Source organism: Salmo trutta, chromosome 20, assembly GCF_901001165.1.
Source record: "Salmo trutta chromosome 20, fSalTru1.1, whole genome shotgun sequence".
NCBI classification, from domain to species: Eukaryota; Metazoa; Chordata; class Actinopteri; order Salmoniformes; family Salmonidae; genus Salmo; species Salmo trutta.
The window spans coordinates 20,923,441-20,939,332 of NC_042976.1; the positions used below are offsets into that span (position 1 = coordinate 20,923,441).

The window sequence follows — 15,892 nt, forward strand, 5'->3', positions numbered from 1 at the left end:
CCCACGCATGCATGCACTCACAAACAGACCCCACACACACACACACACACACACACACACACACACACACACACACACACACACACACACACACACACACACACACACACACACACACACACACACACACACACACACACACACACACAAACAATCAGACACATACACACACATTTCAGGGACCCTTTTTGGCTCTTGAGCGCTACTTTCAGAATTACTGGTTTAAAAGTTTACAAAACCTCTGTTCAGTCACTCACACACACAGAGAGATGCACTCACACACACACACAGAGATGCACTCACACACACACAGAGAGATGCACTCACACACAAGGATAGATGCCCTCACACACACAGATAGATGCACTCACACACACACAGATAGATGCACTTACACACACAGATAGATGCCCTCACACACAAGGATAGATGCACTTACACACACACAGATAGATGCACTTACACACACAGAGATAGATGCACTCTCACACACACACAGATAGATGCACTCACACACACACAGATAGATGCACTTACACACACAGATAGATGCCCTCACACACAAGGATAGATGCACTTACACACACACAGATAGATGCACTTACACACACAGAGATAGATGCACTCTCACACACACACAGATAGATGCACTCACACACACACAGATAGATGCACTCACACACAGAGATAGATGCACTTACACACACAGATAGATGCACTTACACACACACAGATAGATGCACTCACGCACAAGGATAGATGCACTTACACACACAGATAGATGCCCTCACACACCCACACAGATAGATGCACTCACACACACACAGATAGATGCACTCACACACACAGAGATGGATGCACTTACACACACAGAGATAGATGCACTCACACACACACAGATAGATGCACTCACAAACACAGAGATGGATGCACTTACACACACACAGATAGATGCACTCACACACAAGGATAGATGCACTCACACACACAGATAGATGCACTTACACACACAGATAGATGCACTTACACACACACAGATAGATGCACTCACACACACAGAGATGGATGCACTTACACACACAGAGATAGATGCACTCACACACACAGATAGATGCACTCACACACAAGGATAGATGCACTCACACACAAGGATAGATGCACTTACACACACAGAGATAGATGCACTCACACACACAGAGATTGATGCACTTACACACACAGACCCTGACGTTAATGATCAAGAGAGAGACTGAAGAGAGACTAACCCTGAAGCGGTTGATCAGATCATAGCGGGTGAGCAGTTCGTACACCAGGAACTTTAATGCGTGTTCACTGCTGGCCTCGTGGAGCACAAACACATCAAAGGACCATTTATCTACATCCTGTAAACAATCAGATGATGACAGCACAGAATTAAATAGAACACACATTGGCTTCTATAAAATAAAACATATTACTTTTACCCAGTAACACATTTTATCATCTCTATGGATTTCAGAATAGGATGATGTTATGATAAAGTCAGGTCCATTTTGTACAGCTGTAATAAAGCCTGTATTCTGTATCATTATGAACGATATGACACAGTTAGTGTTTTAAAATGGCATCATTCCCCATCTCCAAAAATTAGATCAAATCACAAGGAATTCAGCTAAAATCAGTGTAATTGAGGAAATCTGTTCCCAAATATACCCACATGCAAAAAGAAAGACGTGATCATGTCTCAATGGAATCAAGGTATGAAGTGATTGTTATTTTAATATTTAAAAATTCAATCTCTTTTTGAGCATACTCGTGCTAAATTTGTAGTGTTCAACATTTTATTAGAATTATACTTCAGCCCACGACAATCTGCTCTGACAAAAATCAGGCTGAATCTAGCTGCCTAACCTACTGTATAGTAGGCATAGTAATGGTAATATGATGTACAGTATCAAGCACCTTCAAAGCAGCGATGGCAGCTGGAGGGTATGTCAGCCCAGCCATGTTAGACGTCCGTCTGTACATCCTGAAGACAGATACACAATCATTAGGTAGTTAGACAAAAGAATTGCAATATGCCCAGCGGGCAAAACGGGTTGAAATAATGTTAGAATAATTTGTGGTTGTAATGATTTCATTTAAAATCAGTTTTGCCTGCTGTGGCAGCTCGTGTATATGTACTTTGTATACATAGAAAACACAGGGACAACAAACAACGGCTGATGATTTCAATTGCATACATCCCTTTATGGTATCAAAACGCTACCGTCATATAAAGACACAATACCTCCGTTTTCAACAATAACCAGTAATGGTGGGATGAACAGTAATTACATTTAAACAAAACTAAAAGGCAGCAAGGCTTTTGAGAAGGCATTCTTTGTAGATAAAATCGTTTTTGGCCAGCCAGAACTGAACCAAAGGCTGGGTGTTGAAAGGGGTGAGTGGGAGGGATGAGACAGAACTGTTAAATAAGGCCAAAGAAAGACTGGATTTGGAAACGGCAACAAAGAAAGACTGGGCTGTGGAAACGGCAACAAAGAAAGACTGGGCTTTGGAAACAGCAACAAAGAAAGACTGGGATTTGGAAACAGCAACAAAGAAAGACTGGGATTTGGAAACGGCAACAAAGAAATACTGGGCTTTGGATACAGCAACAAAGAAAGACTGGGCTTTGGAAAGAGCAACAAAGAACGCCTGGGCTGTGGAAACAGCAACAAAGAAATACTGGGATTTGGAAACAGCAACAAAGAAAGACTGGGCTTTGGAAACGGCAACAAAGAAATACTGGGCTTTGGAAACAGCAACAAAGAAAGACTGGGCTTTGGAAACAGCAACAAAGAAAGACTGGGCTTTGGAAACGGCAACAAAGAAAGGTGTGACATGTTGGAACCCAGCCATGTTCACTCTGTTCTTCAAGTGTCATGCTAATTTAAGAGAAGAGGGATGCGGCCCAAATGGCACCCTACTCTCTACGTGCAATGGTCAAAAGTAGTGCACTATATAGGGAATAGGGTACAATTTGGAACTGATCCTACATGTAGTTAATAAAAGAGAAGAAGAATCTGGCAGGCTGGGCTTTGACTGTATTCTCCTCTCTCCTCTTCTCTGAGAATGTTTGTAGTCACAGACCTGTTCGTTTTTCACAGGATAATCTGGGTTGAAGAGACCCAGATTGACGGACATACTTTATAACTGTAACGACAGATCTTACAACATTCATAACATGTGGAATTACAACACACATTTTATAACTCAAATTATACTGTTGGCCACTAAAGAAGAAACCATCAAAACACATTAAGCATTAACATATTTAGTTGGACTAATTTGACAAATAAACTAAGAAATAAAAATTCCAACTGTCGAACCGAGCATGAAATCTCAAACACCTGCATTGTGCCTTTCATTTTGTAATATTCAGCTTCAGGAGATAAAGATGTAGAGGATTGTTTCCAACAGGTGTCTATGGCACACTGAAATAGCCTAGTAGTTGCCATGGGAATAAGAGTGAGACACAGGCCCTACCAGCAGCTCGAGGACATTGAGACGCATTGCTGAATATTATGTTTACATATTCATGTTGGTGCCCACTGTAAGTAGGCAATTATGCTCAAGAAATTGTACGCACATTTCACTAATGTCCATTTCTATTGCTGGCAGAATGTCTGTTATTCTTTACTTCTAAGAGCAACACCACAAGTGAAAGCCACCATGTCTGTTTGTGCCCAGGTTTTGAATAATAACTATTTTCTATTGAAAGGCAGAATGAAGGTTGTGTTTTCCTTTTAAGAAACAACACTACCTCTGAAGTAATTCATAGGAGCTTGTAATAAGTGTTGATGGTCTGATGGTATGTTGTTTTTGTACTTATCTGTACATGTCTCTGCATACTTATCAATATCAATAGCCTACTATAATTCTCTTATAGGGTTATTTCCCCATGCCTCATGAAAGTACAATCTCTCAACGAAAAAGGGAGTGTGTGTGTGTGTGTGTGTGTGTGTGTGTGTGTGTGTGTGTGTGTGTGTGTGTGTGTGTGTGTGTGTGTGTGTGTGTGTGTGTGTGTGTGTGTGTATGTATGTGTGTGTTTGGTTTTACTATCCATGTGGGTGCCAGAAGAACTTACAATTAGGGTTAGGAGTTAGGTTTATGTGGTTCAAGGAAAATAGGATTTTGAATGGGAATCAATTATTTGGTCCCCACAAGGATAGTAAAACAAACGTACGTGTGTGCGTGTGTGTGTGTGTACCTCTCGACGAAGATGCCAGCCTGCACGGCATGGACGATGCTCCTGAACCGTGGTTTCTCCTCGGGTCGTCTCCTGACCACACCCATCTTCCTGGTGAAGGTCGAGGCCAGCCAATCACGCACCTCCATGGGCACAGAGTCCGCCTGGATGTCACTGAGCTCATCCTCAGTATCCAGAAGACGCCTGGTAAGGGGGACATCAAGGGACAGAGTCACACTCTGGCTCACATAGAATACACGTTACATAAATGTACCAGCACCATACTACACCTCACAACCCTACCATACTATACCTCATAACCCTACCATACTATACCTCATAACCCTACCATACTATACCTCATAACCCTACCATACTATACCTCATAAACCTACCATACTATACCTCATAACCCTACCATACTATACCTCATAAACCTACCATACTATACCTCATAACCCTACCATACTATACCTCACAACTCTACCATACTATACCTCATAACCCTACCAAACTATACCTCATAACCCTACCATACTATACCTCACAACCCTACCATACTATACCTCACAACCCTACCATACTATACCTCACAACCCTACCATACTATACCTCATAATCCTACCATACTATACCTCACAACCCTACCAAACTATACCTCATAACCCTACCATACTATACCTCACAACCCTACCATACTATACCTCACAACCCTACCATACTATACCTCACAACCCTACCATACTATACCTCATAACCCTACCATACTATACCTCATAACCCAACCATACTATACCTCATAGCCCTACCATACTATACCTTATAACCCTACCATACTATACCTCACAACCCGACCATACTATACCTCATAACCCTACCATACTATACCTCATAACCCAACCATACTATACCTCACAACCCAACCATACTATACCTCATAACCCTACCATACTATACCTCATAACCCTACCATACTATACCTCATAACCCTACCATACCTCATAACCCTACCATATTATACATCATAACCCTACCATACTATACCTCATAACCCTACCATACCTCATAACCCTACCATACTATACCTCACAACCCTACCATACTATACCTCACAACCCTACCATACTATACCTCACAACCCTACCATACTATACCTCACAACCCTACCATACTATACCTCACAACCCTACCATACTATACCTCATAGCCCTACCATACTATACCTTATAACCCTACCATACTATACCTCACAACCCTACCATACTATACCTCATAACCCTACCATACTATACCTCATAACCCTACCATACTATACCTCATAACCCTACCATACCTCATAACACTACCATACTATACCTCCCAACCCTACCATACTATACCTCATAACCCTACCATACTATACCTCACAACTCTACCATACTATACCTCATAACCCTACCATACTATACCTCATAAACCTACCATACTATACCTCATAACCCTACCATACTTCATAACCCTACCATACTATACCTCACAACCCTACCATACTATACCTCACAACCCTACCATACTATACCTCATAACCCTGCCATACTATACCTCACAACCCTACCATACTATACCTCATAACCCTACCATACTATACCTCATAACCCTACCATACTATACCTCACAACCCTACCATACCTCATAACCCTACCATACTATACCTCATAACCCTACCATACTATACCTCACAACCCTACCATACTATACCTCATAACCCTACCATACTATACCTCACAACCCTACCATACTATACCTCACAACCCTAACATACTATACCTCATAACCCTACCATACTATACCTCATAACCCTACCATACTATACCTCACAACCCTACCATACTATACCTCATAACCCTACCATACTATACCTCATAACCCTACCATACTATACCTCACAACCCTACCATACTATACCTCACAAAGAATGAATACATTATAGTAAATAAGGTTATCCAAGCAATTATAACAACCCTAGAGAGCAGTAAAAATAATAAAAATGGTATGTGTTATAACCCGGTCTGGTACAAAGAGAATATTAAAGTGTGAGACTGACCTACACACCCTCAGCATACATAAGTGCCTCATATCTGGAGCTAAATATTTTTTGCGTTTGCCACTTTTTCTTTTATTCCAGGCTATATCTAAACTTTTTGCTAACAGAAATACACAATGAACAAAGAAAACATGTTCAGTTTCTCCTCATGGCTCAGCCACATAATGCCAGGGTATATCTGGTGGGCTTTCTCCTCATGGCTCAGCCACATAATGCCAGGGTATATCTGGTGGGCTTTCTCCTCATGGCTCAGCCACATAATGCCAGGGTATATCTGGTGGGCTTTCTCCTCATGGCTCAGCCACATAAATCCAGGGTATATCTGGTGGGCTTTCTCCTCATGGCTCAGCTATATAATGCCAGGGTTTCCATGGCCGAGCAGCCACAAACAAGCCTAAGATCGCCATGTGTAATGCCAAGCGTCGGTTGGAGTTATGTAAAGCTCGCCGCCATTGGACTCTGGAGCAGTGGAAACGTGTTCTCTGGAGTGATGAATCACACTTACTATTCGGCAAGCGGACGAGTCTGGGTTTGGCAGATGCCAGGAGAACGTTACCTGCCCCAATGCATAGTGTGAACTGTAAAGTTTGGTGGAGGAGGAATAATGGTCTGTGTTCGGTTTTTCATGGTTCGGGCTAGGCCCATTAGTTCCAGTGAAGGTAAATCTTAACACTACAGTGACATTCTAGATGATTCTGTGCTTCTAACTTTGTGGCAACAGTTTGGGGAAGGCCCTTTCCTGTTTCAGCATGATAATGCCCCTGTGCACAAAGAAGAAATGGTTTGTCCATACAGAAATGGTTTGCCGAGATCAGTGTGGAAGATCTTGACTGGCCTGCACAGAGTACTGACCTCAATCCCATCAAACACATTTGGGATGAATTGGAACGCCGACTGTGAGCCAGACCTAATAGCCCAACATCAGTGCCCGACCTCACTAAGGCTCTTGTGGCTGAATGGAAGCAAGTCCCCGCAGAAATGCTCCAACATCTAGTGGAAATCCGTCCCAGAAGAGTGGAGGCTGTTATAGCAGTAAAGGGGGGACCAACTCCATGTTAATGGCCATGATTTTGGAAGGAGTAGGTGTGAATTTATTCACCAAAACAAAAGTCAAAAACAATTATCGTAGTAGCTGGTTTTCAAAACTCCATTGTGTGTTTCTTTCAGATGAATCATGAGTCTTGATCTTTTGCACCAATTGACTGTACTATTTACATTTACCCCCTTTACTATTTCTATATCTTCACTGATTTGCACTGACTCTCTTGCACTGGCTCTATACACACATACTAGACTATACCCACACATACTACACACACACACACTTTACATACGCTGCTGCAATACGCTGATGCTACTCTGTTTATTATATATCCTGATTGCCTAGTCACTTTTACCTCTACCCACATGTACAATGCATTCGGAAAGTATTCAGACCCCTTGACTTTTTCCACATTTTGTTACGTTACAGTTTTATTCTAAAATGGATTAAATCATTTTTCCCCCTCATATATCTACACACAATACGCCATAATGACAAAGCAAAAACAGGTGTAATGTATTAAAAATATATTTTTTTACATAAGTATTCAGACCCTTTACTCAGTACTTTGTAAAAGCACCTTTGGCAGTCATTACAGACTCGATTCTTCTTGGGTATGACGCTACAAGTTTGGCACAACTGTATTTGGGGAGTTTCTCCCATTCTTCTCTGCAGATCCTCTCAAGCTCTGTCAGGTTGGATGGGGAACATCTCTGCACAGCTATTTTCAGGTCTCTCCAGAGATGTTCGACCGGGTTCAAGTCCGAGCTCTGGCTGGGCCACTCAAGGACAATCAGAGACTTGCCCCGAAGCCACTCCTGCGTTGTCTTGGCTGTGTGCTTAGGGTCGTTGTCCTGTTGGAAGGTGAACCTTCACCCCAGTCTGAGGTACTGAGCTCTCTGGAGCAGGTTTTCATCAAGGATCGCTCTGTACTTTGCTCCGTTCATCTTTCCCTTGATCCTGACTAGTCTCCCAGTCCCTGCCACTGAAAAACATCACAACAGCATGATGCTGCCACCACCATGATTCACTTTAGGGATGGTGCCAGATTTTCACCAGACGTGACGCTTGGAATTCAAGCCAAAGAGCTCAATCTTGGTTTCATCAGACCAGAGAATCTTGTTTCTCATGGTCTGAGAGTTCTTTAGGTGCCTTTTGGCAAACTTCAAGCAGGCTGTCTTATGCTTTTTACTGAGGAGTGGCTTCCGTCTGGCCACTCTACCATAAAGGCCTGATTGGTAGAGCGCTGCCGAGATGGTTGTACTTCTGGAAGGTTCTCCCATCTCCACAGAGGAACTCTGGAGCTCTGTCAGCATGACCATCGGGTTCTTGGTCACCTCACTGACCAAGGCCCTTCTCTCCCTATTGCTCAGTTCGGCAGGGCAGCCAGCTCTAGGAAAATTATTGGTTGTTCCAAACTTCTTCCATTTAAGAATGATGGAGGCCACTGTGTTCTTGGGGACCTTCAATGCTGCAGACATTTTTTGGTACCCTTCCCCAGATCTGTGCCTAGACACAATCCTACCTCGGAGGGCTACGGACAATTCCTTCGACTTCATGGTTTGAATTTTGCTCTGACATGCACTGTCAACTGTGGGACCTTATATAGACAGGTGTGTGCCTTTCCCAATCATGTACAACAATTTGTAGAAACATTTCAAGGATGTTAAATGGAATTTTGAGTCTCATAGCAAAGGGTCTGAATACTTATGTAAATAAGGTGTTTCTGTTTTTTATTATTTACACATTTGCAAACATTTCTAAAAAACTGTTTTCGCTTTGCTATTATGAGGTGTTGTGTGTAGATTGATGGGGAAAATGTTTAATTTAATTTATTTTACAATAAGGCTGTAATGTAACAAAATGTGGAAGAATTCAAGCCGTTTGAATGCACTGTACATACGATATTACCTCCACCCCCACAACTACCTTGTACCCCTGCACATTGACTCGCTACTGCTACTCCTTGTATATAGCCTCGTTATTGTTTTTACTGTGTTTTGTCTTACTTTTGAACTCAGCACTGTTGGCAATGGGCTCATAAGGAAGCATTTTACTGTTAATTCTAAACCTGTTGTATCCGGCGCATGTGACCTGCCCTGGTATGGAGCTGTGTGATCTCCAGTAAATGTCAATTTACCTGTCCTGGTATGGAGCTGTGTGATCTCCAGTAAATGTCCATTTACCTGTCCTGGTATGGAGCTGTGTGATCTCCAGTAAATGTCCATTTACCTGTCCTGGTATGGAGCTGTGTGATCTCCAGTAAATGTCTGTTTACCTGTCCTGGTATGGAGCTGTGTGATCTCCAGTAAATGTCAGTTTACCTGTCCTGGTATGGAGCTGTGTGATCTCCAGTAAATGTCCATTTACCTGTCCTGGTATGGAGCTGTGTGATCTCCAGTAAATGTCTGTTTACCTATCCTGGTATGGAGCAGTGTGATCTCCAGTAAATGTCTGTTTACCTATCCTGGTATGGAGCTGTGTGATCTCCAGTAAATGTCAGTTTACCTGTCCTGATATGGAGCTGTGTGATCTCCAGTAAATGTCTGTTTACCTGTCCTGGTATGGAGCTGTGTGATCTCCAGTAAATGTCTGTTTACCTATCCTGGTATGGAGCTGTGTGATCTCCAGTAAATGTCAGTTTACCTGTCCTGGTATGGAGCTGTGTGATCTCCAGTAAATGTCAGTTTACCTGTCCTGGTATGGAGCTGTGTGATCTCCAGTAAATGTCCATTTACCTATCCTGGTATGGAGTTATGTGATCTCCAGTAAATGTCAATTTACCTGTCCTGGTATGGAGCTGTGTGATCTCCAGTAAATGTCCATTTACCTGTCCTGGTATGGAGCTGTGTGATCTCCAGTAAATGTCCATTTACCTGTCCTGGTATGGAGCTGTGTGATCTCCAGTAAATGTCTTTCTGAAGGCTGAATGGAGTTCTAACTGGATGAAGTGTAACTGACAGGTTCTCTTTCCACTGCAGTTTGTTTTGTTTCCCTTCTTCCTGTCTCACAGTGAGTCATCTTGTTTTACTGAGGAAAATAGCCTTGGTGATTTACTAACTAGTCTTCATGTGAAAGAAAATGTCGCCAATGAAGGAAAAGAGAGGCAGATATTTTTCATGATGTGATTATAGTGTCAACATTAGGTTAGATACGAACGTAAGGAAATGAGGCATCTAGAATCGCGATAAGGGTGCAGGTCAGGACTTCTGCAAGTAATTATTCTGAAAGTGTAATACCGAGCGACCGTGAAAATAAATCATTATTTATTATGATGGGAAACAAAATTACTACACAAATATGACTCAATAAAAGTCTATGGGCACTGACCAAGTAATGCACGACATAGTAAATATGGTGCCATTTGGGATGCACACAAAGAACGACTTCATTGCAGTTTGTTTTGTTTCCCTTCTTCCTGTCTCACAGTGAGTCATCTTATTTAACTGAGGAAAATAGCCTTGGTGATTTACCAACTGGAAAACAGATCTTTAGTCTTCATGAAAATGTGGCCAATGAAGGAGAAGAGAAGCAGATATTTTTCATGATGTAATTATAGTGTTAGCATTAGATTAGATACTAACGTAAGGAAATTAGGTGTATAGAATGGTGATACGGGTGCAGGTCAGGACTTCCTTCTGCAAGTAATTATTCTGAAATGGTAAAACTGAACGACCGTAAAAAACAAGAATAAACGACATAGTAAATATGGTGCCATTTGGGATGCACACAAAGAACGACTTCATTATTTTGTTTGGATCAAACTTCTGGAACTGTAGCAGTGCTTTCTGGCAAACATGCCTTGTGTTGTGGTGATTGAAGAGAGTTCTAGCACTGAGGACCAAAGCCTTGAAGAGCCAATACTAAAGGGAGGGAGATAGAATTGGGGCCTCAGAGAGAGAGAGAGAGAGAGAGAGAGAGAGAGAGAGAGAGAGAGAGAGAGAGAGAGAGAGAGAGAGAGAGAGAGAGAGAGAGAGAGAGAGAGAGAGAGAGTGAAAGAGAGAGACGGACAGGGAGAGAGAGATGTCGAACATGAGCTCTGTCAACATGCCTGCATGTGATCAGTCTACAGGCTACGCAAACACCTGCTTATCGTTGGAGAGCATAGCTGAGCTGACACACTGCAGTCTGCATAAACAGCTACAGCCACAACTGCCCAGACTGAGAAGGGTGTGGGGCTCAGTCAGAATCTAGTTTAATAGTCTCCTCCATGGAGAGATGGAAAGCTTCCCACATGGAGTTGAAGAAGTAAAGCAGGGAATGGATCAGCCTCCTTTCAGTTTATCTGTCATCCCATTTGAAGACAGACATTCCCCCCTGACGTTCTCTCCCTGTCTCTGGCTTCAACACACATACACGCACGCGCACATGCGCACGCGCGCACACACACACACACACACACACACACACACACACACACACACACACACACACACACACACACACACACACACACACACACACACACACACACACCAGTCATTGATGGCTGGAGGGACAACCTTAATCAGTAGAATAAAAGGTCAGACAGAGAGAACTGAGACACAGAAAGAGAACGGAGACACATAGGGAGAACTGAAGGGCTTTGATAAGCATACACAAAGACACTGTTTGTATTGGAAACGTCACTTTCCAAACTGTCTGAGCTAAGGCACTAAAACAGAATAGTGCTGCACTGGTAGTACTGCACTCGATTCTGTCAAGGAATTTTATCATCAGAATATGTTTTATATATATGACTTGTATTTTCTGTGAGTTGTATTTGTATTGTTCTTTCCTGTACCTTCATAATAATGAATAATAATAACAATCTGAGTGTGAGTTGTATTTGTGCTGTTCTTTCCTGTACCTTCAGCCGTGCAGAAAGTGCAATATACTTGATGCAGTCATGCATGGAATGGAATTTCTTTGAAATGCACTCACCTGGTTTCATCGATATAGACTGCCTCCAGAACAGAGGCTGCATACTCTATATTCTTCCTCAGGTCCACCACGTTCACTTCTCCCTTGTCAAGCTGCTTCACCAGGCATCTCAATCTGTAAAGAGCAAGGTGGATCCATATTTCATCTTTATATATGAGCTGATCAACACTGGATAATACTTACAGTATGGAGAACAGTACATCAATACGACTCAACTGTGCCATTACATTATGTGTCAAAGAGTCCACTTATTCTGTAGGCCTACATTGGATTCTATATCAACTGACAGTCAGCTTTAATACTAGCCTATATGTCACCGGGTTAGGTCAAAGACCAATGGTTTGAGAATTTGAGACAGTATACATATTACAGTTATTGATTATTGATTAGCCAGCAGCATACCACCCTGCATCCCACTGCTGGCTTGCTTCTGAAGCTAAGCAGGGTTGGTCCTGGTCAGTCCCTGGATGGGAGACCAGATGCTGCTGGAAGTGGTGTTGGAGGGCCAGTAGGAGGCACTCTTTCCTCTGGTCTAAAAAATATCCCAATCCCACAGGGCAGTGCCCTGTGTAGGGTGTGTTCTTTCAGATGGGACGTTATAGGGTGTCCCAACTCTCTGAGGTCATTAAAGATCCCATTGCACTAATCATAAGAGCAGGGGTGTTAACCCTGATGTCCTGGCTAAATTCCCAATCTGTCCTTCACAGCCACCTAATCATCCCCAGCTTTCAATTGGCTCATTCATCCCCCTCCTCTCCCCTGAAACTATTCCCCAGGTTGTTGCTGAGAATGTGTTCTCAGTCAACTTACCTGGTAAAACATAAAATAATTTTAAAAAATTGTGCAGATAGCAGCAGTAGTAAAACAGTTCAGCCATGACAGATATTTGATAATAATGAATACTCTACCACATAATCAAATTGTTCTATTTTAGATGGTTCAGATGGATTTTAAGTCCTACAGCACAGAATCACATTGACTAACTTTACAATGCCAACAACTATAGCTTTCAGTGTGTACACTGAACTTTTTGAGAAAACACACAAAGCCAATGTCCTTGAAACTGCCATTAAAGGTCTACAAGGGAAGCAGTTGTCATTATCCTGCAGTAGTTCAAGGACTAAACTAAACTCAGTTTTTTATTCATGAACTGCAAAGGCACAGAAGGCAGAGAGGGAACGTGTCTTTACTGTAAGTAGGAGAACTGTCAGGATCACTGGTCCTGCCGCAGCAGAAAGGATCTGTGCTGGTGTGTGTGTGTGTATGTCTCTCCCAGTGTGTGTGTGTGTATGTCTCTCCCAGTGTGTGTGTGTGTATGTCTCTCCCAGTGTGTGTGTGTATGTCTCTCCCAGTGTGTGCGTGTATGTCTCTCTCAGTGTGTGTGTGTATGTCTCTCCCAGTGTGTGTGTGTGTATGTCTCTCCCAGTGTGTGTGTGTATGTCTCTCCCAGTGTGTGCGTGTATGTCTCTCTCAGTGTGTGTGTGTATGTCTCTCCCAGTGTGTGTGTGTATGTCTCTCCCAGTGTGTGCGTGTATGTCTCTCCCAGTGTGTGCGTGTATGTCTCTCCCAGTGTGTGTGTGTATGTCTCTCCCAGTGTGTGTGTGTATGTCTCTCCCAGTGTGTGCGTGTATGTCTCTCCCAGTGTGTGCGTGTATGTCTCTCCCAGTGTGTGTGTGTATGTCTCTCCCAGTGTGTGTGTGTATGTCTCTCCCAGTGTGTGCGTGTATGTCTCTCCCAGTGTGTGTGCGTGTATGTCTCTCCCAGTGTGTGTGTGTATGTCTCTCCCAGTGTGTGCGTGTGTGAAACCATCCAAAGAATGAGCACCATTGAACTCTGCCGACCGTCTGATCAACAAAGCCCGGAAACTGCGTGGCGTCTGTGAAGCCTTTGGTTCTGCTACCATACAACTTTAAATATTTACCACGGGACTAGTGCCTCATTAAAAAGAACAGGGGATTGACACAGATCCATGCCTCGCCTCAGCGGGCACACACAGTCTCCAAACCCCAGACCCCCAACTAACCAACAAACCAACCCTCAGCAAAATGACTTAGGATGCGTCCCAAATGGCACCCTATTCACCATGTAGTGCACTACCTTTGACCAGAGGGCCTGTAGGGTTCTGGTCAAAAGTAGTGCACTATATAGGGAATAGGGTGCCATTTGGGACAAATCCTAAGATCCCATAAGAGGAGCATCATCATACCTTATCTGTTTTAAATCTGAGATCAAATCAACTCCTTCCAGGGTGTTTGAAGGACTTTGTTATTATGTGAATAATAAAGGAGGATTAAAAAGCAATAGGTGTGGTTTATAATAACACATCCTAAAACACAAGCTGTTAAAAGCATTGAGCAACAGGATCAACTGACTGAAAGCCAGAATACTGTAAAGTAAACACACACACACAATAGTACAGAAAACAACCCATGAATATGCCTACAATGTGGGTAAGGGGGTGGGTAAACGCCATCTCTAGTACAAAGTGAGCAGAATGTAGCCTGCAGTGGAGAGACTGTGATAAGCCTTGGACTTTATCCTGCCTTTACTGTGGGCTTATTTGCATTTTCTAGTCCTTTCTTCTTCTTAGTCCTTCCTTCTTCTTATGTCTTCAAAAGAGAAACTGCAGGATACCACTCTGCCAATGTAGATGAGTGAGCCAAGTGCCAAGCCTACACTATTCTATTGTGATGACATTTCATTGAAGCTCTGACTGACATCCATTGACAAACTGCCAGCCCCAGCACTGGCTTGTTCTGTAGGCTAAAACAAGACAAACTCCTAGGAGAGTCTCAGCTTACATTGATGTGTTGTAGATCGTAAATAATGGTGACACAAGTTGTACCAAATAATGGTCTATAATATCAACATATTTCATGACTTGACTCTAGTGAGGATGCAGAAAGTAAACATTTGCCTTGCATAAACAAGCTGTAGAGAGCTACAGTTAAAGTCGGAAGTTAAAATGCACTGAGGTTGGAGTCATTAAAACTCGTTTTTCAACCACTCCACAAATTTGTTGTTAACAAACTATAGTTCTGGCAAGTCGGTTAGGACATCTACTTTGTGCATGACACAAGTCATTTTTCCAACAATTGTTTACAGACAGATTATTTAACGTATAATTCACTGTATCACAATTCCAGTGGGTCAGAAGTTTACATACACTAAGTTGACTGTGCCTTTAAACAGCTTGGAAAATTCCAGAAAATTATGTCATTGCTTCAGAAGCTTCTGATAGGCTAATTTACATAATTTGAGTCAATTGGAGGTGTACCTGTGGATGTATTTCAAGGCCTACCTTCAAACTCAGTGCCTCTTTGCTTGACATCATGGAAAAATCAAAAGAAATCAGCCAAGACCTCCACAAGTCTGGTTCATCCTTGGGAGCAATTTCCAAACGCCTGAAGGTACCACGTTCATCTGTACAAACAATAGTACGCAAGTATAAACACCATGGGACCACGCAGCCGTCATATCGCTCAGGAAGGAGACGCGTTCTGTCTCCTAGAGATGACCGTACTTTGGTGCGAAAAGTGCAAGTGAATTCCAGAACAAGAGCAAAGGACCTTGTGAAGATGCTGGAGGAAACAGGTACAAAAGTATCTATATCCACTGTAAAACGAGTCCT

The 15,892-nt window shown here is 42.6% G+C and overlaps 1 protein-coding gene across 2 annotated transcripts in view; it reads right to left on the reverse strand.

Annotated features, from left to right (window-relative positions):
* LOC115155665 (calcium/calmodulin-dependent 3',5'-cyclic nucleotide phosphodiesterase 1A) overlaps nucleotides 1–15,892 on the reverse strand; it is an 85,728-nt gene that overhangs the window by 12,139 nt on the left and 57,697 nt on the right. For both annotated transcript variants that reach the window (XM_029702520.1, XM_029702521.1), the window contains 4 exons: nucleotides 12,262–12,375; nucleotides 4,235–4,417; nucleotides 1,942–2,008; nucleotides 1,266–1,382 (listed from right to left, as the gene is read on the reverse strand). In XM_029702520.1, the coding sequence (XP_029558380.1) occupies nucleotides 1,266–1,382; nucleotides 1,942–2,008; nucleotides 4,235–4,417; nucleotides 12,262–12,375 (481 nt within the window). The remainder of the gene's footprint in view (nucleotides 1–1,265; nucleotides 1,383–1,941; nucleotides 2,009–4,234; nucleotides 4,418–12,261; nucleotides 12,376–15,892) is intronic.